General features: G+C 37.1%; 2 protein-coding genes and 1 pseudogene across 2 annotated transcripts; 2 read left to right on the forward strand and 1 right to left on the reverse strand.

Moving 5' to 3' along the window:
* Positions 1–436: 436 nt before the first annotated feature.
* On the forward strand, positions 437–23422 carry LOC139963203 (uncharacterized). Its single transcript, XM_071963772.1, has 6 exons — positions 437–684; positions 1620–1850; positions 4611–4796; positions 9835–9996; positions 21955–22374; positions 23286–23422. The coding sequence occupies exons 1-6, from the start codon at positions 537–539 to the stop codon at positions 23420–23422; spliced, it is 1284 nt and encodes a 427-aa protein (XP_071819873.1). The 5' UTR covers positions 437–536.
* LOC139963142 (P2X purinoceptor 7-like) lies at positions 10725–12527 on the forward strand. Its single transcript, XM_071963689.1, has 3 exons — positions 10725–10782; positions 11752–11982; positions 12264–12527. The coding sequence occupies exons 1-3, from the start codon at positions 10762–10764 to the stop codon at positions 12525–12527; spliced, it is 516 nt and encodes a 171-aa protein (XP_071819790.1). The 5' UTR covers positions 10725–10761.
* Positions 14227–20414, reverse strand: LOC139963144 (uncharacterized; annotated as a pseudogene).
* Positions 23423–25707: the final 2285 nt, after the last annotated feature.

Below are 25707 nucleotides of genomic sequence, written 5' to 3' on the forward strand. Positions count from 1 at the left end.
AGCTTTGTAAGTGTGCTATGAGTCTGTAAAAGTTCTAAATATATAAATATTTTGAGTCGTGAGCTGACTTTTGGAAGGTTTTCTAACACGTCCCGCTCTGACTACATTTTAACATACAGAATTGAATTATTAAAATATAAATTCTGTTCATGCTTCTTTATTATTGCTTTATCTTTAACGTCATAATTACTCGGTCGACTGCATTAAAACAGACATCTCGAAACGAACACGCTGCTCTGAAAATCACTGTCAAGAAAACATTCAGAATCATAGGCTAGTTACAGCAAAGGTTCAAAGTCCATATGAAGATAAGATTTTATTTGTCCATGGTGGATCCCAATTTGCTAAAGTAAAGCCAGTCAGTTTACCGGCTAACAGCGGGTTGAGAGGTTTAAGTTATTAAGAAAAAAAATTGTCCCTCTTGCTAGCGCTTGGCTTACATTGAAACAATGTAGAGGAGTTCTATTTACCAGTAACGGACACGCATTTTCTTCTCTTTTTTTTCACAAAGTTTTCCACTTTAATTCTATAAACGAATGGCTGAAATATTTATTAATCCCTGTTTTTATTTTTTTACGTTTTCAACATTCTTGGGAATCTTTAGTCCGCTCCTCACCAAATATAGCGTTTGCCGTGTTATATTCTTGTTTGGATTTTTCTTCCATGGATTTGTACACGCTCAGTGTAAGTGATTTTTTTTTCTTTCTTTCCATATTCTGTTAATTATTTTCATGATTACTAATATTAGTATTATTATTAATATTATTGTTTTCGTTGAAAATTAAGTCTGCTGTTCACAAAAATCTCGATTTTGATGTCACTTTGGTTTACAACATGTTCGCTATAGAATTTGTCGTTGAAACACATTTCACCTTAAATATTTGTTTGCATTTCAATATCTTATTTTATATAATTCAGATTTGTCTCCCTTGTTTTGCATAAATAAAAAGATGTAAACAGAAAAGTATACATAAACACCAAATGTATAGAATGCAAGAATGAAAATTCTCGCCATGCATATGAAACACAATTATATGAAACATCCGGAGCAGTGAAGACACTGTCAGTTTCTACAGCTGGGAATCGAACCAGGGTCTTCTATTTATTCACAATTCTCTCTCTTCATATCACGCTAAATGTATGTGTGATTGGATGCAACTTTATAGGTTATTGTGAAAGGGTGTCGTATTATAAAGCCAATCATGCGACCATGCATGCAACCCCAACCCTACCCCACCTTTGGGATTGCATGATTTTTTCTCCGAATGAGGGGCCCGGGAGACATAGCCCGTTAGATACCGAATATATCATCGAAATAGCGTTGCATATAGAATGACAAGATAGGTAAAAGGGAAGCAATGACAACCCAAAGCCTGCTAATAGTTTCTACTATATATGTACATTGTTCGAAGCAAAATTGTGTTTTTTAGGTAATTGTAAGTTCTAAATTCATTTCAGGAGAGGAATTAGCCCGTCCCCACCAAACTCCTAGATCCACAATCAAATGGCCCTTCCACTTCCCTCCGAAAACACTTGCAAGCCCCCAATTCCCTCATCATCTCGTAAGACAAACATCAATCATGTTATCCTTTCTTTTTATTCTTTTTATTTTTTGACAGCGTGTGATAGCAGTAATGAGTGTTTACTAGAATCACGTTACAAAAATGATTCAGTCGTTTGCGATATTACTCCTTTTAATACCAACAATCCGCCATGCTACGGACACTGGTCTAAATTTGATGACTGTAGCTGTGTAAATCCCGATGCTAGAATCTCTTCGGTTGGTGCTACATATTGGTGTAATTTAGATAGCAATTGGGATGAAGCTCTCTACGAACTTGACTGTTACGGTATGTGAAGAACATTTTATTATGCATTGTAAACCTAAAATATGTGTAAATATGTATATATATATGTGTATATGTATATATATATATATATATATATATATATATATATCATTAAAACTTATCATTTCTTAATGTAGGTAATAATATAAGTAGTAAATGATTTGTTTTAATATTATTAATCTTAACAATATTCCATACATGAAAAAGTGATGTACTCCTATGATCATGTACTGTAAAAATTAAATGACAAACGTCGGTTAAAAAGTAAATTCAGAATGTGATATTACTTCCTCTCCAATCATAAGAGTTTTCACGATTACATACACACCCAGCAAGACTGCATAAGAAGGCACGAAACGGCCACACAAATATCCTCAATTTTTGGTTCAGTAGTGTCAGAAGTAGGTTCACTTTGTTGTTGCTGTGAGAAAGATTCCAGTAATTAAAATATAGTCGATTTGTGTTGGCTTTGTATAGTCCGTAAATGAACATCTAAGACTTCTTTTTTTGGCTCCCACGTGAAACTCAGAAAGCTAGGTCATCATATTACTAACTCACTAAAGCTCACATATAAAACGATGACTTTAGGCAATAGTTTAATCTTAGGATAATGTACCCTATCCTCCACCCCCCCCCCCTCAAAAATACAGAAGTGCAATAATTGAGTGCTATAAATGTTTCCCTACCTATTCTGCTTTTTAAGATATTCAGCTTAAAACTATACTACAATTTTCGGAATGCTACCGTACTTTAAGGCTAAATTGACATTAAAATGACGTTAGCACCTCAGTGCAGTCCTTAATGTGAATCCTTCTTATATATAATTCTAATAGCTCGACCAAAACATGTTCATTTAACTTCACTAAACAACATAGCAGACTTATAGACAGCATTAAGCACCAGTTGTCCTTGAAAAACTTGTTATGAATGGTATAAGTGTTATTTGAGGCCATTAAAGTCTTATGTTTTCCAACTGAGTTTTAACATTGCTACCTATAGGAAATAACCTAATGTTATGTTTGTTAGACTAAGCGGTAAAGCCGCTTTAACTTATAGGCCTCAGATGATTAAAGGGTCATTTCTCAATAAAAAAATGAAGTGGTATAGAAAAACAGCCTGGAGTGATAACTAACCTTTAACTGCAAACACACTTGTGCCCTTCGTAGGTATGATGGCTGGTTTAACTAGGATAAAAAAAAAATTGCAATTTGTTCCAAAAACATCCATTAAATTAGCATACAAGTAGAAAATACTGGATAACAGTTTTTCTGTGTTTTGGAAAAAAACAAAACCAAAATATCGATCGACCTATACCGGCATAGAGGTTCAGAACCGGTGCGCCGCTGGGACAAAAGGTATCGAAGAATCCAATTTGTGTCATGATCGCGAAAGGCTACTAGAATAGTTTCGTTCGAGGTGTTTAATACGACCCTTGATTTCAAGGCCCCAGGGCTGCAGGGTCACTAAACCAGTCGAAATGTATGTCATAGTCCGTCACTCCGTTTAAAAAATATGCTGATGCTAAGCAAATATTAATTATTCAGTTTACGTTATGTCTGCAACATTATTATACATGTGACATGTGAACAAAGATCTGGTGTGTAGACATTCTGGAATGTCAATTTCCGACTGAGACAGTTTCATCAGTTTTCGTCCCGTTTATCAAAGTGCACCATACATATTCGACACTAAGAATGAGTCTCAATATATGAAACCATGCAGCCACCTATCGTTAGGAACTCTATACGCTCCAGGGCTTATATCTTATCAGGTTTAACCATAATGTAAGCAAATTTCTGTCGCATATATTACCTATAAAAAATCAGCCATTGAATAGGTGTATATGGTCGCTTAGTTCACCGTCATGAGTTTGATCTGCAATAATATCAAATCTAAAGTATACAGGCTCGTGATAAAACGATTTATGTGTCAGAAGCATCGTCAATTCATTGTGGGAGAAAGACAACAATTTAAGGAGGGACACAATATTTCTGTCCTGAAATTTGTGAAGGTTTCGTACACGTGGTGTTGGCAGAATTAGAGGGCGCAGTTCTCTGTACTGAGGGTTAATTGAAGCTAAGACACCCCACCCAGGCTGTTAAATTTTCATGATATGACGACTACTCAACGCATTCATTCGGCCTGCAGTATTGCATCACTCAGACACTGTTCCATATTATTAAAGTAATCGTCATTTCTAAAACGAAATTGGAAATTGTCAACATTTTGGACTTAATAAGTCAAACAAAAGACTAACATTACCATCCATTGGCGTGCATGGGATTTATAAGGCGGGCGGGAAAGGGGGTATGGAAAATTCTAATCCCCCTTCCCGACTGGTTTAGCTAGGGCAACGAAGACCTGGAGAAGTTGTGTAACTCTCCCCTGACAGAATGTTAAATATCCCTATTGAATATTTAAACCGTTTCAGACAATCGAGGTTGGGCAATGCCCCGCTCGTACCTACCACTTTTCACACACCAAAGGGTTACATAAATACATATTTATTCTTCATCTATTTAAAAAGTGATTAAAACTTGTGTTTGGAAAATTAGGACTTTGTACAAACTTGGGCATAGAGTATTAAATAAAATGTAAGTAAATCAACTTCCTCTTTCTAATCAGTCAATATCTTTGCACAATACTTTAATGATTCCCCAATTTTACTGAAGATTAAATGTTTCACAAAATGTAACTATTATTCTGTAAACATAAATCAAAAGCAATACTAGCCGTTTACGCTTTGCATTTGATTTCCAGATCCGTGTTATACCGACGCTGGATATAACGTCATCGCAGTAGATCCTAATGGAGATTCAACTAATGTTATCCAAGATGGTGACTACGTGGTGTATTCCTGCCCTGAAAACTACACCAGTGTTGGTACCGCAAAGGTCACATGTAATGACGGTGTATGGGAAGACCACGATATATTTGAATGTAACGGTAAGAAATTTGCTCAAATAAATAAATACCAGATCAGATATTTGAAAGAATAATCTTTTAGGAATCTTTGTTAGGAATCTAGGTAGGGATCCAATATCAAGTTTTGTTTCTGTACTGTCAATTAATTGGATGGTACTTTGCCCAATCAACTGCAAATAATTTCTGTGACGTAGCGTATTGTGTGTCCATTAATATCATGCTAAGTGAAATCATGTAGAAGTTAATTCAATCGCCCAGCAGTCGCTAAATAATGTAGTATAGTATACATCTAGGTATATATGTGGTTGAAATCGATGACTTAGCCACACATTGCAAACCTATTTGACGTGACCGCCGCGTGTAACGGGTATCCTGAACTTAACGTTCTATTGTACCTGTACGTACACTGATAAAGACATATATTAAAATCGCATCCAGAAAAGTGAATTTCGAGCTCTTTTCATAGACATGTAACTTTTTTTTAAGTATTCGATCGGTTGGTTTCAATTTAATGAGATCTAAACTATCTCAGAGATAATTTGCGTGTTGTAAGTTACGAACATGTGTCACTAGCGTGGCAAGAACTACTATAGTAAACACCAATACTCGCAATATATAATGCATAATCTGAAAGAAATTTGCGCCTGTGATTTGGTAATATAGCTCCTAATTGACTAACAGTACGCCCACTGTCATGTAATATATATCAGGCTGCTTTGATTTGATCACCCTCCCTAATAAGGAATGTTTCGCAATGCAAATTCCGGTCGGCGCTTGTGATATTTGCCCACACTCTATATTATAGGTGCGACGAATGACACGATATAAATACTAACCAATCATATTATTATATTGTTGTGATGAATATTCATTACAAGATATTAGTGTGTCTTCAATGTATCAGGAATTATTCCCATTGAGCCAATCAGAGCACTTCAAAATTTCTTTACGAAACATATTATAATGGAGCATGGTTATGTTTAAAGCATGGCAGCTTGCTAAAAATTCTTCTCGGAGACTTGTAAGTTAGGAAGGAAAAAGGACTCTCGTGATCATATTGATTGAGAGTGCATGGAATAATTGGCCGGAAAATAAAATTATATTTAATCTTTTTTCCAACAAATCAGTCCTGAATATACTAATCAAGGAAAATTTAAAAGAGATCTGTTTTGTCATCATGTTGAAGTCTCTCCTTTCTCTGCGTGCTGACTCTGAGAGCCTTTTCCTTTCTGGCAACGGACTCCTCGTACCTAGGGCATCAGAGTACTAACGCAAATTTATCATGAGGGTCCAAAAACAATATCTTACACTACTGTATAGCAGAACGTAAAGTCCCGGCCGGGGGACCAAATCCCCTGTTGTGAAGCACTTTAGAACTAAATGTTAGCTGAAAACAATGCAATCCGTATATAATTGAAAACAACTTTACTCTATATCGATGTTTCCTTACGCACCGCTATTTCGATAGCAACCTATAATAATAGTAACCCTGGCCCCATCGATTGCCATTGGTTCTTACCCCTAAATCGCACTAGGAAAGAAAAAGTTGGGTCAAAGATTTACCAGTGACATATGCAATATATATTTGAACATTATTTTGTCTTGGTTTGGGTGACGGCCAAACGTAAAATACAATAGTCAGAATAAATTAAGCCTTTGAAATCTACACACTTTTCGTCCATATAGTTATTCTACGTAATTTTAATGTGTCTGTGTTTACTGTGTCTTTTAAAGAGATTTCCTTAGCTTGGAACAAGAATTACTTCAGTCCATTGTAAACTATATGTAATGGTTATATTTTCACTTAATGAATGCAAAGAAAAACACAACATTTTTCTACAAAACAGGGTTAAAAAGAATGTATTCTGCTACCAGAACCGCCAGAAAATCCACAAAATGACAACAAAATTTAAATGCTTTGACAGTTTAAAAAATATTTATTTGGTGCTAAACATAATTTTTTACTGGTATGCACGCAGGTATGCATGCAGGTATTCACACTAGTATGCATGTAGGTATGAATATTGGTATACACACTGGTAGGGTATGCAGGTATGTATTCAGGTGTGCATGCAGCTATGCATGCTGGTATGCAGACTAGTATGCATGAATGTATGCATGTAAATATGCAGACTAGTATGCATGCAGGTATGCATTCCGTTATGCATGCAGGTATGCATCTTGATATACAGACCAGTATGCATGAAGGTAGGCATGCAGGTATTCACACTAGTATGCACGTGGGTATGAATGTTGGTATGCACACTGATAGGGTATGCAGGTATGTATTCAGGTATACATGCATGTTGGTATGCAGACTATCATGTTTGCGGGCTGGCATGCAGGTATGCAGGCTGGTATGTATGCAGTTGTGTTCATAGGTATGCAGTGGCGTAGGAAGGTACTTTTGAGGGGGGGGGGCTGAAGACTGATGGCCGGCCTGGGGGAGGGGTCTAAGAAAATGGAAATTTGGAATTTTTTTTTGCATTTCCAGGTGGCCTCAGATGCAATTTGGTGCAATATAGCACACTTCAACATGCACCCACTCCATTTTGTAAATAATTTTGCATTTTCACCTGGCCTTAGATGCAATTTGGTGCTCCAAATGAGACTTTTTTCTCATTTGGAAATGAAAAAGGGGTTTTCTAACTTGCGAAGCGGGGGGGGCGGAATGATACTTCCGCCCCCCCATATTTTTCACTGGTGGGCTGGCGCCCCCCCCCCAGCCCCCGGTTCCTACGCCCTTGTAGTTTTGCATACATGCACATATGTATACAGGTATATGTGTACAAGTATAAAGGTAGGTATGCAGACCTGTATATATAGGTTAGCACAGTGGTTTACATACAGCTATACATACAACTATATAAGCGCGCAGGAACAGATCGACTGAGACGATGATCTGGACACCCGGTCAAAAAACAGTTCTACCACCGGGTCCACCAGCATAGCCAACTGGCAAGTAATCATCAAAACTTAAAGGCATTGAAGACTCGCCCCAAACCGCGTGCGGCCATCTGAAAAAGTTAACTTTCTGTTGCTTGCAAGTGACGTTTTGTTCGCGTCGCTACAAAATGCAGACGATAAGGAAACGTGATACCTTAATTGTTATCTTTAGCTGGACCTGAGATGTCCATCGCTGTATCATTTGTATACTTTGCTGTGGGTATTGACCGCAGCTGTATGTACTGACTGTACACAAGTGTCTAATTACCGACGGTAGCAAACTGTGTGTGTATTTTCTGGGATCGATGGTGGTGTTTAACACTATTCTGTTACACCTCATCCGAAACTAGGTCAAATTACCGGCATTAGACGTTTCTTTTTGCGCGAGTCTTCACACCCTTTAATGACTGAAATGGTCGGGCAAAAGGTACTGGACATCTGTTTGAACGTAAACGAACATGCCCTGTAAAATGTAAAGTTTTATTCTATGCATTAAAAAACAAACATTTCAATGGTACGTGATTGCTACTTTACAAGGATAAAGATCTGTATATATTTAAATCCGTGTCAATATATATATAAGTTGACTTAAATTCTCAAGGATATTAGGCAATATTTACTTCCTGTCATTATCCTCTTAGCGAGATAACCACAAAAAAAAGAAGAATAGTAATGAATGTTTGCTATGTCATGCGCGGATTCAATTCGATCTTTCTGTAAGTCTTTCCAGGATTTCGAGCATTGAAATATATCAACTGTATTTGCATATAGGACTAATGTTTGCCTTTAGTGTTGGGTAAGGTGACGATGACTCTTGAAACTTAAATGATGGTTGACTGACTGCTTGAACACCTATGTCATATGTGCGAGACTTTGATCAGTGCTTTGCAATATATGCCGGTGATGATACCTATACGTGTGACTTGCAAAAGATGAATGTCGTTTTTAGAGGATTAAGGTTTATGTCATTATGACGAACGCGTAAAGAATGACGTCATGAGTGATACCAGACGTATATGTGCTTTCCATTCCAAGTGGACGTGGGTATTTCGTTTGTTTGTCTTTCGGGAGGGGGATGGGGGGGGGTTGCTGCATAAAAGTTCAAAGGGCAGAGGGACATGCGACGTGGATTTGAGAAAGCAAATTGTCACTTGAAAGCGCAAAAGCTCAAAAGCTTAAAAGCTACGACTGTGGTAATGCTGCTACCCGTTTACACAAGCCATAAAACCGGTTTATTGCAGATCATGATTAATAGATTGTAATATGCGTATATGGGCTTTACAACGATTGTATAGGCCTAAGACCGTGTTTATGGTGCTATCCACACACGCTTTTACCAATCCATAAAACCTTTATATTGCAGACCATAATTTACAGATTGTAATATAGGGACTTTATAACTTGCCGTGGTGACATACCATTTATGATTTGGTTCAGCGAACGCGAAACAAAACTATTCACTATCGTTTTCATATAAATAAATAATATCGTTTTTTCATCTCATTTATTATACTAAATTTATCGGTACATTTATGGTACATTATTGTAGTTACAGTTCTGCAATCTCAATATTTCAAAGTAATTATTTATGTAATGCGAAAATTGTTCCCGAATTAAGTAATGATAAAATAAATGAATGAATGCATGTATGAATGAATGAATGCATGGATGAATGAATGAATTCGTGAATTAATTGATGAATGTAGGAAGGAATAAAGGAAAGAATACATGTATGCATGAATACATGAATGCGATGAATGAATAAATAAATAGATGAATGAATGAACAGATGGATGTATGAATAGATGGATGTAGAAATAGATGGATGTATGGATGGATAAGTAGAATATCATTTTTTTTTTTTGGCTATTAAAAGAAAGTCCTGTAAGTAGGTTGTCTGCAAAAGCGTTGGCAGAACGACGGGTTGGGTATAAGCTGGAATTAATACAAATATGATACCGATGTGATTTTTCAGATGATGCGTACCACGCTTGGAGAGGCGCATTGATTCCCTACCCTCGGAAAGTTCTCTGACACTAAACGCATCCCGTTCTCCTTGGTGACAAATATCACTAATCACTTTAATTTGTTTTACTGTCTTTGTCTGTTACAGCGGATTGCTCTCTTCCGATTGGTTACATTTTCAGTGAAGAGTCTTTTGCACGAATCACTGATGGCACAAATGTAGCTATCGAATGTGAAAAAGGACTAAACACGGATACAGTAGTATCAGAATGTTCTAACGGAACGATTGAAGTCGATTCATGCATCTATGGTAAGCAGTGACATATCTCTCCTATCTCCTTCTATTTCAAAAATAGTTGTTATTATTATATCCATATAACTCTATTTTTGTACCATGACTATTTTTAACCTTTGTAAGTCACATTTATATTTCCTCTGAACCTTTCCGCGATCATTTTACTGACCATTAAACTCGACCAGTTTCAATCATTTGATTGTCTTGAACTCTCATTTCTGGTGCAAATGATCCAGCTGATTTATACAGGAGTGTATTTCTAGATGGATAAGAGGGGGTGCAGAAAGGTACTACATTGAGTACATACTCCTACAAACCCACCTTTCCCCTTCATTGCCGTGCCTGCGGCTAAACTGTATCTCCTTAAAGCAGCACTTTGCGTCATTTTCCCAGGATTTTCTCAACCTCATTGACCCCACCATGCCATAACGACATACATAATAAGCTTATCTATTCAACTCTAACTTCAAATCGTGGAATAAAAGTCGCAAAATTTAGAACTTTCAACGTTGTTTTTCTCGAAGGTCTTTTCCGTTAGGATCTCAGTAAATGTATATTTAAACACTATGAACGTTATTGCATAACGTGGTAAATAATAAACAATGATCAGCTGATTGCAAGGCATCGCGAAGCGACAGATAGTGTAGGCAGGCTACATAACGTTACTTCAGTCTATACATCTACATCGTTACCAGGCTTGTCCATCTCGCAAAGACAGTGTGCTGATATTCGCTACTGCAAAAGAAGAATTTCGCAAGAAGAAATTTGCTCACCCTTAGCATGGAAACAAGAAATACCAATGTAAGTTCCTATCATTTACCAACACTGTCGGAAAATTCTTCATCTTTGCAGATGTACTCTCCGTTTTCCGCGATCGCTAGATCGCGGTATACACTAGACTATGCCTATACACATGTGTGACCAAACTACTGTACTGTACCGATGTTAGGGTAACTTTAGGCCTAACAACAAACCCATATCACGACGAACTTAACGTAGTGTAGTGACGTTTGCGAATATTTGCTTAGTTAAAATGAATGTCGTTTAGTGCAGTGAGTAGTTAGATTTAATGTTAGCTAGGCTTCAGGAATGTCAGTCTGACCCATGAATTATGATGGATCAGAAGCAAATATGCTCCAAAGGTTATCTCTAAAAGAAAAACAAACACTATCAGTTGGAAAGTAAATAACTGTCTTATTTCCTTCTTTCATAATGTAGCAGTCATTAGATGATTCTCCAGAAACACCATCAAGGAGGACATCTGGGAGAAGGGGAAGGAGGGGTACAGGCCGTGGAGGAAGGGGCCGAGGTGGAAGAGGTGCAGGTACGCCTCTGTTGACAGCAGCTGCAGCAAGACAGCAAGTTGCTAATCAACAGTAGGAGAGGGCAGAAAATATCAGGGTACATAAAGTGGCTATATTCTCATTTACTATGTTTCTTTGCTTTCATTACAAATCCTCTCAAGAACATGTACTCAAACACCGGAGACTCTGGGTGTGTAAAAAAAATAGTTTGGTGTGGAAAGGGTACCAATACTATTTCTTAACTTCTATGAAATTAACTTTTCGAGTTATGAGCATCTTTCCATGTGAACTAATATGACAATTGCCCATGACTGTAAAATTGTCACTGATAATTTATCATGGAAGGAGGGGGAGGGGTGGTTGAGAGAGGATAGGAACATAAAAAACATAAGCTTACAGTTTTTGTCATAAGGTTATTTTGGGTATTACATTTGAAATGCAACATAACGTTTGTGGCCTCTTTCAGGAAATGATACACAGAGTGGACTCTGAACAGCTGCGAGAGCTCGTTCTGCAGTTGATGAACAGCTACCCTGCTCTCTTTTTTGATATTTGGGAACGTCAGCAGCACCCACAGCGTATGACAATCCCAGACTCACCTGGCTGGTGCACTTGTGAGAGGTGCAGAGAAATGCCAACAGTAGAGGAACGGGTGTGCTGTCTAGGGACAGGTGACAACTGTCTCTCTCTTAGACCGGTCAGTACTGTTTTCTTAATGTTTTATCTGGAACCCAAAATTTGCTTTGTGGCTAGCAATAGTGCTCAGTGATGACAGCATAGACAAATTAAATTTCTTTTACAAATCAAGATAACAAAATATGTTGTTATGACATAACCTTCCGTGACTAAAGTGTTATTTTCAGCAATCAGTTTAAGAAGTTTATAGCATATGGCGTCAGTGACAAGAACTGAAAGACTATAATGGGTGTTTTAATAATTGGACATAACTTTCTACAATTTCAATGTCATATTTTCCAGGAAATTGATACTGTGGTGATTGACCCTTTGGTCCTTGGTGTTGCCCGAGAACTAAGAAGAGCCATCTGTGGCGGTAACAGAGGAGAAGAGCCCAACAAAGCCAATAGACATGCTGCATACAGACAATTTGTACTGTGGCATTATGGTCGCCTTGGCAACAGAAAGAGGAGAGCAGTTCCCAGTTGTGTTGTCTGGCGGATCAGGTCCACTTTTCCTGACCCACATGATAACTATGTTGGGTACATTCCAGGTGGATTGCTTTAATGTTTTCATTTATCTTTGTTAGCTATTCTTGCCGGTATTCAATTTTTCTTCGTCACATTTTTCTATTTATTTACATATATGTTTTTATACTTGCCATTAATCAGACTATTTTTTCACTTCTTTATCGTTCATTTGTTATGCCATCAAAAACTGTCATTCCAAAATCATCTTTATTTTTATATCACATATTTTTTATATACTGTAAAGACTTTAATCCAAAACAGTTTTTCACTGCTTCACTCACCCACCCTTCACTTCTTTCAAACAGTAGTTTATTTTTCTAAGATGACCATCTCCATAGGTTAATATAACAAAAATCATATAAATGTCTACACACAAAAAACCTAAATTAAGAACTTTTATCAGTACTTAGTATCCTACACAGCTGAAGATTTCACCTTGACTCTACGAAGACACATTCCATGGAAACTTCTGTTTTTTCTTAAACATACTTTACCATTTGTTACCTTGCTCTTTTTAATTACTTGTTTCTTTCTTTTTTCTAAGAGTTCTTATCAATTTGTTGTTGGAAGTTGCATTGGCCTTTCATTACATGTAGTACTACAATATAGTATTTTTGGTCTTTCATAATTTTTTTCTCACACATGCATGCCCAGCCTTTCTATGTATGTGAAATATATGAACAGCATTTATAAACTGCATTGAGTTTTTTGCTTTCTGTGCTATTTTGTTACAAAATTTACCATTAGGCTGGAGAGGAAAAGTCTACATCGCTGATAAAGATGCCTACTTTTATGGAATGGGTCAAAGTTCATTTGGGATTAAAATTGTTGAAATTGTGAAACTTGTTAACATACTATCTCAAGGAGAGAAGTCAGGACAGATGACATATGTGGTAGTAAAGTGTAAAAACATAAGGACAAGAAGCTTATTGTTTTTGGTGGAGATCAAAGTTGAGTTCAGGTCATGAAGGTTACACAATGAAAATCCTTTGAAGATTCCTAATTAAGGGGAGCTTTGCTGTCATACAGTTGTAACACACTGCATGCACAGGAAGGTGATTTTTTCTTGGGGGAGGTAAAATGGTTCAAAATGAGAGCATATGCGAAAATCTGCAAAAATCAGGAGGGGGGGGGGGTGGGAGCTGAACGATTTAACATGGTGATATATTACATTAACTTTAGGCCAAGAACGGCCGAGAATGCAATGCTGGTCACATCTCAGTATTCTCATAATTTTTCCTGTACATATATTACATACTCTTATTACAAATAATGACAGATTCGTAACAAACTATGGTACAGTAGAACCACAGTGCATTTATTTCCCATAACATTTGAGCATAAGCTTTGGGAACCATATTCGTCCATTACAACAACATGTAACAATTCCCCTAGCCAGCCCCCCCCCCCCACCCCAACCTGAAAAAAATAAAACATTTGAGTGATAGCTAAGATTAAAGAGATGAACTTGCTTCCATCCTGCTCTTGTGATTTTCAAGAAGTTGATGGACAGATGGTGGTTGGTTTGGGCGTATAGTCCCGGAGATGCGCCTGGGGTCATCTTCTGCCAAAACCACATGACTTCGTTGGGACTTATTATCAATGAGCCTCCTTCTAAATACATCTTTCATTAGTTCTGGAATGTACTTGTAGGTTTTTTTTTTGCATGACTGGGACACAGGTCCAATAAAGGCCTTAATAAAGGAAAGTGATGTGATGATAGTACAGTATGTAACTTAGACAGGTTCCCCATCTTTTTCTGCTTGTCGTCTTCCTTTGTGGTGTTGGTAGTCGATACCAGCTAACAAATTTCTAGCCTTATACGAAGGAGGGCTGAAAAAAAATGTAGGAATTGAAACATTACATGATTTCATACATGATTATTACATGATTTCAATGAGATTTCATAACAAATGAGCAGAATTCAAAATCTTGGACAACATACTTACCCATAGGCAAACCGCTTGGCAGCATAAACTAGCACATGGCTCTGGAAATTTTCTAGTGCTGATGTGTGTCTGAAAGTGATATGAAGGAATATTCCATAATTTAAGGAGAAATTTCCACTGCAACTAGCCTGAAAGTATTTTCATACTTCTAGCTGCTCATCATTGATGACTTCACCACGTGGCAGGGCATGTGCAAGATATCTACCAATATCCTAACAAAAGGGTAACATATATTCAAGATTTGTGCACCAAAACCAGTACCTGAACTTCGTGTAGTATTTGATGTTTCTTATAAGATTCATGTCAAGCACAATCTCTCTCAGTGCTGCATGTGCAGGAGAGTCATAGGCGTAGGAGGCAGGGGGGCTGGGGGGGGGGGCTGCAGCCCCCAACCAAAATTTTTGGTGAAAATTCGGGCAATATGCTGAGAATTTTTCGGGCACCTACTGAAAGAAGAAAAATTTGCAGTTGTGTTTTTCAATTTTTTGTGTGAAAATTCGGGCAATATGCTGAGAATTTTTCGGGCACCTACTGAAAGAAGAAAAATTTGCAGTGTGTTTTCAATTTTTTGTGTGAAAATTCGGGCAATATGTTGAGAATTTTTCGGGCACCTACTGAAAGAAGAGTAATCTGCAATGTGTTTTTCAATAGTTAAACTGATATTGTTATTATCGTTATTATTGTAACGACTTCCCCAATAATTAAAACCAATATGGAAGGGTAATAACACGGAAAATATAACCAAAATTTTTCGCGCGCTACGCGCGTTCAACATCTTAATGTGCATATCATATAGTATTCATCGGTTAGTGGCATGTGAATGTAATAACCAATTAACGACTATATGTGATATGCACATTGACATGTTGAACGCGCGCGTAGCGCGCGAAAAATTTGGTTATATATTTCGGGCAAGTCGTTACAGCCCCCCCAAATCAAATTAGGCTCCTACGCCTATGAGGAGAGTCTGGTTCAAGGTCCTTCTGACTAGCTGGTAAAGGTCCATGCTGGCAACATGCTGGACTAACTCCATCACCTAGAGCCCATTCATGATCTCCAACAACGTGGTGAAGAATTCCTCTCCAGTTTGCCTTAAAAGGAAAGAAGAGATCATGACATGACAAGGATAAAAGTGAAATAGAAAGTATAGCAGAATTCCATCACAAGAAGGAGAAGTATTTATACTGGCTGCCTAACTTAGTTAAAATGATTATGACTGAAGTGCATGTTTTGAATGTAATATTATTAAGTCACAAGAACATATTTAACTTACAAAAAATTTGTCTGCACTTCCATCTGCATGCTGTGAGCAGTACCAAAAGTGCCTTGTTATGTCACTTATCCATGGCATGAGTGGCCTGTTCCTTGCCTTTTTTGCTGCCTGAAGAGAAAACAGGTAACAACAGGATGTGTTTAAGGTACATTATTTTTAGATCAAAAGAGAAAAAATAATCATGTTAACATATGAAACACAAGGCAATCGGACTTACCTCACTCAATTTCTTGCCAATATTTTTTGCCCCATGCCAAACGTCAAACGAATGAGCGGTTCCTTCAAGACCCTCTGTACAGTAGACAGAAAAGAAAAACTTCAAATATACCATGTGGGTGACAATGGAATCTGTGTCTTGGTAACTCAGTATGATAAAGAATTTAAAAATCTGCAAATGAACATTATTCTAAATGAAAGCTTACAAAGCAATATAATTTTTCCTTGAGTTTAGTACAACCAGTCATAAGACAAGTATATGTGAACATACACACACACATGAAAAATATTGTGCCATCAACAAGCCTACGAAAGTACATCAATTGCTTACTTAGGTAAGATTTAATTTGTGGGTGAGCATCTGTCACTACTTCCTCAACCTTTACATCGATCTTCTCTAGCGTCTCCAGTGCTCGTAAGAAAGCAATTTTTTCCATGTTGGTCGACTTTAAGTCAGTTTCCTCTTGTCAACAACCTGAATGTCCAGTATATCGCAGGTTTCGTAATCCATTACACTGTAGGTGCAGTATTGTGCACAGTGCCCAGGACTGTCGTTCCTTCCGTCACCTGTTGAAGAAGTACCACATAATCATGAACACATATCTAAACAGTAAAATTATGTACATCATGAAAAAATTGCCATTATATATGCCCCTGACATGCAGGGCTGTAAAATATTAATTACACGACTTACCAGCGATAACTACTGTTTTCCCTTTCCTTGCAAGTAATAGCTCAGTCTAAAGCTGCTTCCAGTGTGCCTCAATTGCCGGAAAGGTGTAAGTCCTCTGGCTATAACTGTGGAGAGCAGAGTGGCACATACCAAGGTTCATAAACCTAAACATCATTTTGATTTTTGCGTAGTTATTTCCAGACAGTATAACTGCAGCTGAGACTGCTATGTCTCCCGCATTATTCCCTTTAAGCTTTGGCTGAGAATGCCATATCTTGCTCACGTGTCCATGAGCACAAATCTGGAAAAGAGACAAAAGAAGTAGTAATCAAATAAGTTAGAACTAAATATATATAAAAAATTATTAACAAACAAATTAACAAGCAAATAAGCCTCTAACTACTGAGGGCTACAGTAGTACCAAGTTTTTTTTTGAAGGTCAAGCAACTTTACCTGCTTGAGATATCATGTTCACAAGGTTTAGGGACTCTGACCTCAGTTGCCCTTTGATCTCCATGAAAAACAAAAGGGATCATCTACTGACCATGCACTAAAGACGTACCAAGTGAAGTTTCAGTTTTATGATACAGTATTTACAGAGTTGTCTAATTTTGACCTCAAATGACCTTCGACATCCATGAAACTTACTAAGGATCACCAACTCACCAAGGGTTACACATATACCAAGTTCAAGTAATGTTTACTTTTTTAGCTATCTTGTCTATAAGCAAGTGTCACCTCCAAGGCAAAGATGCTATTTGCCTTTGGTGAGAAATAATTTAAATTGAGGGATAACTTAAATATAGTAGCCAAATCTGGACTGACAAAATGCCAAATAGAAACTGAAACGAACCCATTTCACACCAACAGCAGTTCCGACAATTTTGTGACCTCTTGCGGAGGAGACTGGCAAGATTCTCTAACCAAGACTTAGGTCTACAATCCTTTAGTAGTTGCAAAAGGGACTCCTTGTAAGTAATGAATAGAGTATCTTCTGCACATGCCTCAGAACCTGTCCCATCATCTACATCCTCATCTTCAGACTGATCAGTCTCTGCAAAGGAAAGAATGGTGTCCAGGTCCAAATCTGCTGGTTGTTCTGGATGACTGTAAGAGAAAAATAAAATTGACATGTGCATTTAATAAAGGCATTAATTTAGCCCTGATTCTCTTTTATTCCAACAAAAAGGAGCGGATATATATAAGATTTGAGGCTGAAGTCAAGAAGCAGACATACCTAACGTTGAGATCAACACTCATGTCAGAGGAGTCGGCATCTTCTTCACCAGAATCCCAGTCAGGGTCAGAGTCCCTGTCAAATGAGCCTGGGGTATCATGTGGAATGATGTAGTCCCCAACATCAGTGTAGTCAAAACTTAAACTGAAAAAAAAGTAATAATAATTTAAATTCTCTGACACATATTGGAATCATCTAAGGTAACATTTTTATATCCATATATTTTTTGGGTGTAAAAGTCACAGTCTTACTGTGAAAAGCTTGACCCAGGGCTAAGACGTTTGCATATGAAAGCATTTGAAACTGTTTTGTTACACAAGCAAGATATGTAAAAGCAATGCATGTAAATGTGAATATCTGTCGTAATGAGTGACCCCAAAGGAGTTGAAAATACAAAACCAGGGACACCAGGTTATTGAAAAAGGAATACATGGACCCGAAAATTTGAAATGTGGGAGACTGAACCACACCGCCTTCGGGTATAACTTGACAAGGCTTAGGTACTTGATTGCAGCACCACATAAACTGCAAAATGTTCAAGAAAGGTTTCTGCTTTTTTCATAACTATCCAAACATGCATACTTAAGTTGGTCAGCGGATGATGTTTCTCCAGATAGAAATGGTGTTGTAGCTGGCAGTGCATCTTCACTTGAAGCAGACATACTTGACACAGGTGTTGATGTCATCAGGCCTATGTTTGGTGTTTTGCAAGGAGAGTATGCAGAGTCAACTCTGAAAATAAAAATACATGTACAGATAAAACTGCAGCGAAAGCAATATATTGATGTATATGAGTAATACATTAGAGAATTCAAAGAAAAGTCTGGCAAAATCAAGCACCACAATAAATCATTTTAACTGGAGTGTGTAATTTTTACATCATGAAATTTGATTTCCTTGTTATCATTTATTGTTGGGTTAATTCAGCTTTTGTGTGACATATTAGAACAATACAAGCAAGTGCACTTGTCTTAACTATATCACAATATCTAAAACATAATGCAATGAGATGTATCTATGAAGAGATTGCTTCAGCAAGCTATTAACACAGATATAATAAAGATATTTGTGAGTAAGTGACTTTGTTGTTTTGTCTTGCCGCTCAAATTGCTGATTAGTTGTAGATATCACTGTTGAAGCCGCTGCGAGGGAGGATGTATTTATAACTGGAACAAAGATATTAGGATATGGGATTTGTTGAATAACTTGGAATATACAGTCAGCTTAATGGGACACTGCTTCGTTCTTCCATGGTAAATTCTATTACAGTATATTGTCATGCTTTCTCAAAACTGAAAATAATAAATCTTAAACCACTATTACAACTTTCACAAGCTTGAAATTAACCAGGCTTATTAAACAAATGGGGAAAAGGGTACAAAGCAACAATGAATGGCCACAACATCCTGTTTAGAGCTGACAATGATGACAAGACTGTAAACATACTGTAGTGTACAATCTCAAACCACATAAAGAGAGACTCAATCTCTTGAATGATATCCTTGACCACAAGAGTTACTGTGCATTCATTATGCAATGCTGCTTATCAACAGGGTGGTTTCATGAATAAAGACCTTTATTGTTACATTTCCCTTCTCTTTGTTCTTGCTATGATTCCCTATGTTGATACTCACGGTTAGGAGTCAATAACCAAACACTTTTTGGTAGAAATTCATTCCGTTGTCGAGCGTGCGTATAAACGTTCAAGCATAAACGGTCGTAACAGCAAATACTAAACCTAAAATGCTCTGTTCACGTTCTAAAGTCGGGTTAGGCAGGCGTAGCCTAGGCCAAAGGCTTAGGTCTAGTAACGAAGTCGTATGAATACACCGGCAGTTTGATATTCTTTTCTTGTTTCACCAATCAAGAATTTGCAGCTATGCCTTAGATTCAATGAATTCTAGAACTTTTATGTCGTAGCAAGGAAGAGATTACTCACCTATCTAGCAAATATCGAGCGACCTCCGTGTCGTTCTTCAGCCCCAACTTCTCCTTCAGTTCGGTCCATCTTTCTACTTGATTCCCTAGGTGAATACGGGTGGCTTCATACCTTTGCTTTTGAGTCTTCCGCCACTTTCTCTTTTCCGGTGAAGTAAGGTTCTTCAAACTCTTGTATTTTCCTTTTGCGCGCTTCTCTAAGTTCGCTTCCATGATAGAATAAGTTTTCACTTTGCCGGAGTCGAAAGCAACCCAGTATATCGATACGTACTACAATGCAATGCTTTAGTTTGTACATTGTATTTCCAGGGAGTTGGTATGTCTGTGATACCCACGCACACGCAACTTTTTTCGGGTTGTTGTGAATGAATCTATTTTAAGCAACGGCTCATGAATAAACATACTATTCACTGATTGGTGGAATTCAAACTAGTAGATTTGGAGAAATGAAAACTTTGTCGTGGACACTCTTACTCGTTATCGACATAAATCGTTAATTACTCGCTAATTAACGCTCTTGGCAGGGTGAAACTTGGATGGTATCTTAGTTGACTGTTTTATGATTGATACATGTAAAAAAATCGATGCACATGTTAAAAAGGTGGAAAAAAGCGACCCAACGCAAAATGCTGCTTTAACGAACGTACTGCTTTAACAATAGAAAAGCAGTCTTTAATACAGCACATGTTACTAATATAACCAGGCACTAAAACAATTTAATCAGGGAGTTGTTTCTATACAACTCCCTGGTTTAATAACCAAAATGAACTGTATGAAATCCTTCAATCAATCCAAGGTCCCGTAACATCCACAGCTATAAATTGATGAATATAAAATCATAGACTGGATGCATTCGCCCTGTGTGACTTCAAACCTGCTTCTCTGACGACCCATTATCTTTTTTAATTTTTTTTTGTGATCGCGTTTGAAAATTAAGGTTATTATTTATTCTTTTAAGTATTTAATTGTAATGACTTTATAACCAAAAACTTCATGTTAGTTATGAATGAATGAATATTACAGTATGCTGCCGTATTGATTCCGTGTGAAGTAAAAGTACAACAGTCATATACTTTCCACAGATATAAATTTGAAAGTAACCCAAGAAATAAAGGTGAGAGTTTGAGTTAAAATATCAGTTATAATTTGCATAATTGAGTATGGTTACCTGTGACAGTTTATGTTTTTCATTTGGGATTATAACCAATACCAAATCGTGCCACCACCGTTAGCTCCTTATCTAATAGAAACCCGGAAGTGCATAGTATTTAAAACCTTTGTGATATTTTTATAGCTTTTAATATATTACTGACATTAAGATCTAAGTGCAAATGCAATTCACCATTGGTTTGACTATCGAATCTTTTAATAAACATACAAATAAAATATAACGAATGTCTGATTTTCTCTTATATTATAAAAGCAATCTATTAGACAGAAGTGTATGAAAATGCATGAATCGAATGGCATCTTTGGTTTACTGATACTTCATTGTAGAGAGTACCAACAACATATCTGATCAAGTTGATAAATTAATTCTCTTGCAGTCCAAATAATTTGATTACATTTCCAAATCTTTTAATCAAGCATATAACTCGTTAACACTGCATTAAGGAAGTAAAATATAAGGCATTTTGACTTCACCTTCTGGCATGAATTACTTAAAATATAACCAACGGTTCACCTGTCGACATTTAGTCACCAAAGAATTTGAATACATGACACTATTCAGAAATAGATCCAGAGTGTAATCTCGCCGAAAATGAATCGTGTTTTGCATTAGTATATTACGTGATTATTCCTAGTATATGTTAGACAGTATCAACAATAGCAGTGAAAACAAAAGCATATTAAGTGGTAACACTCTGTTGACACTTCATCGAATCAGTGAGAAATCAAGTTCTCCAGGCTAAAAATGTATCATTTGGCTTTGGGTACGTCAACAAGATCGCTGTCATTCGCAAAATAATGTCACAATTGATGTTTGACACATAACCTGCCTAAAATGGTTACATAGTTAATTCATAACAAGTATATAGCTTGCTACACTGACAAAATCCAATTTTACTCAAAGTCGCAAAAATCAATGTTTATTTCAAATTCTATTTTTGTTTGTTATTTATCTGACAGGTCCTAACGTCGTTTTCCAACATGTTCTTTTTTAAACATTTTTATCAGCTACAACACCATCAAATGCCGACACTACAGAATCTTCTCGCACCACAGAAACGCTCACAACTGAAATAGCGCCAGAGGTCACTACAGATGTAACAACTCCATCCGAACTTCGTTCGACAGCTGCGACACCTCCATTACCTTCAACGGAAGTAACAAAGGACGTCACAACATTATATAAATCACAGTCAACAGTGGCCAGCTCTGATATATATTCATCAGAGGCAACAACTGGCATTTTTACAGACGATAAATCCTCAACAGTTACGACAAAGCGGTTACATACAACATACGTCGCAACGTCATCCGAGCGACAGTCAACATTTGAGATGTCGCCGTTATATTCAACAGATGTAACAACCCCGTCTAAATCACATTCCACTGTTGTTTCGACTCCGTTATCTTCAACTCCCGTAACAACAGGTATGTCTATAAGGTCAACAGTCACAACGTTTACATTATCTTTCAACACATTACACAACCCAAACCCTCACTTTGTGTTTAAAGCAAGGATGCTACGTTGACCATTTTCATCGTCAATATGGTACATGAGTTCACAACAACGGTTCTATCAGTATATCTCAGAATCACGGTTTAGGTTAAGTTTATTTTTCTATATTTTTTTTTATAGAATTTCCAGGGTAAGCGTTATGGTCATTATCAAATGCGTGCATTGAGATACACAAAAAATCTTGCACATTATAGACCATAGACCACAAAACTTCTCAAACGTGACTAGCTTTATTTCATAAAGCTATCTCAACAGTATCCCGTTACTGGGCTGTAATTGGCAAATGATACAAGCATCCAGCGGATGTACAAACGATTTCACTTCTAGCAACGATATGAAATCTCCGGCAAGACAGTTCATACTAACCGCACCTAATACTGCATACCGTATGGGAATATATCTATAGTGATGGGTGATAGTATTAAAACAAAATTCGTCTACTTTGAAGTAGTAAAAAATAAGTAGGCCTTATTTCAATTTCTGATAAATCAGCACAGAGCACTTCTTTAGGGGAGTGAAGTGGATCTACACGGGGAGAAATAACAAAAATGGGAACTACAATAATATTAGCAGTTCAAAATAAACTTCAAGAAACATCATCTAAAAAGTAGACAAAAATGAAAAACAAATTTCGCCGTCTAAAAAAACACACTCCTACAAGCTTTTCAACAGATATCACAAATAATGCATCGATAAGTTTCTTATCATTGAGTAAAAAACTAGTCGAATCTTGAGGCAACCAAAACAGTAAAAAATGCTAACAAACTTGAATGTTTCTGTTCATAAAGAGTAACAGAAGCTACTTCTGCAATCTATTCAACAGATATCACAAATGATGTATCTACGTCACTAGATACAACGGATACTACTACGGTCGAATTTTCCTCCACAACTCCTACGCCTTCCATCATAACAGGTTTGTCGAAAGCAACTTTCTCAAACTTAAAAGAGGAAAGATAACAAACCGTGCAAATGTAGAAGTCTCCATTTTGATGGTTGGAAGAAATAAATCTATTTCAAATGCTTCTTCATTGTCGAAATTAGACATTTTTTTCGAGAAATCGTCGAAAATAACCATTCATATGCACATCTGGTAAGTGATTAGGAGGATCTTATGTGTATTGACAGGTAAGAGGACTTGAAATATTTTGGTTCACTTTCGAGAAAGACAAAGTAAGTAACATTTTCTACACTTACAGACCAAACAACACACAGGACGACACAGTCAGAAACTACGCAGGAAGGGACAACAGTAACGGTTAGTACACTAGCGTCAACATTTCCAACTACAGATCAAGATGTATCGACAGAATTAACCTCAAGACTTGCTACATCTCAGTCCGAGTCAACTCCTGCGTCTTCATTAAGTTATTCAACGGATAAGACGACCGCCGACAAAACGACATTATTTCAAACCACTGATGTTCCGACGAGTGAAGTAACTTCAATGTTTTCAACAACTTCTTCAACAATAGGTTTGTCGATACTTTTTCTCTTCTCTTTAATGATATATAAGATCAAAGTAGTATTTAAAAACAAAAGTATACCCCCAGAAGCATTAATGTATCTGTGGATAAAGAATATCAGAATCGGGTAAGACTAAATCAAGTTTGTTTCAGTTGAGCCATGAAATCGTCGAAACTTGAGGACACCCTACCTGTCGAAATGCTAAGTAGATCTCGTTTATTCACAGAGGAGACAACAAATCCCACAATGACGACTGAAGACGAGACAACAGAAGTAACAGGTTTCCTTTCCACTAGTGAGACAGTAAGCGAAGAAACAACAACTGATTCCTCGTCTACAGAAGCTACTTCTGCAATCTATTCAACAGATATCACAAGTGATTTATCGACATCACTAGATACAACGGATTCTACTACCGTTGAATTTTCTTCCACAACTCCTACGACTTCCATAATAACAGGTTTGTTGAAAGCAACTTTCTTACAACATGTCAAACAGGAAAGATATCAAACCGTGCAAAGATTGAAGCCTCCATTTTGATGGTTGGAAGAAATAAATCTATTTCAAATGCTTCTTCATTGTCGAAATTAGACATTTTTTTCGAGAAATCGTCGAAAATAACCATTCATATGCACATCTGGTAAGTGATTAGGAGGATCTTATGTGTATTGACAGGTAAGAGGACTTGAAATATTTTGGTTCACTTTCGAGAAAGACAAAGTAAGTAACATTTTCTACACTTACAGACCAAACAACACAGAGGACGACACAGTCAGAAACTACGCAGGAAGGGACAACAGTAACGGTTAGTACACTAGCGTCAACATTTCCAACTACAGATCAAGATGTATCGACAGAATTAACCTCAAGACTTGCTACATCTCAGTCCGAGTCAACTCCTGCGTCTTCATTAAGTTATTCAACGGATAAGACGACCGCCGACAAAACGACATTATTTCAAACCACTGATGTTCCGACGAGTGAAGTAACTTCAATGTTTTCAACAACTTCTTCAACAATAGGTTTGTCGATACTTTTTCTCTTCTCTTTAATGATATATAAGATCAAAGTAGTATTTAAAAACAAAAGTATACCCCCAGAAGCATTAATGTATCTGTGGATAAAGAATATCAGAATCGGGTAAGACTAAATCAAGTTTGTTTCAGTTGAGCCATGAAATCGTCGAAACTTGAGGACACCCTACCTGTCGAAATGCTAAGTAGATCTCGTTTATTCACAGAGGAGACAACAAATCCCACAATGACGACTGAAGACGAGACAACAGAAGTAACAGGTTTCCTTTCCACTAGTGAGACAGTAAGCGAAGAAACAACAACTGATTCCTCGTCTACAGAAGCTACTTCTGCAATCTATTCAACAGATATCACAAGTGATTTATCGACATCACTAGATACAACGGATTCTACTACCGTTGAATTTTCTTCCACAACTCCTACGACTTCCATAATAACAGGTTTGTTGAAAGCAACTTTCTTACAACATGTCATACAGGAAAGATATCAAACCGTGCAAAGATTGAAGCCTCCATTTTGATGGTTGGAAGAAATAAATCTATTTCAAATGCTTCTTCATTGTCGAAATTAGACATTTTTTTCGAGAAATCGTCGAAAATAACCATTCATATGCACATCTGGTAAGAAATTAGGAGGATCTTATGTGTATTGACAGGTAAGAGGACTTGAAATATTTTGGTTCACTTTCGAGAAAGACAAAGTAAGTAACATTTTCTACAATTACAGACCAAACAACACAGAGGA

The sequence above is a fragment of the Apostichopus japonicus genome, chromosome 21 (genome assembly GCF_037975245.1).
Source record: "Apostichopus japonicus isolate 1M-3 chromosome 21, ASM3797524v1, whole genome shotgun sequence".
In the NCBI taxonomy this organism is placed as follows: domain Eukaryota; kingdom Metazoa; phylum Echinodermata; class Holothuroidea; order Aspidochirotida; family Stichopodidae; genus Apostichopus; species Apostichopus japonicus.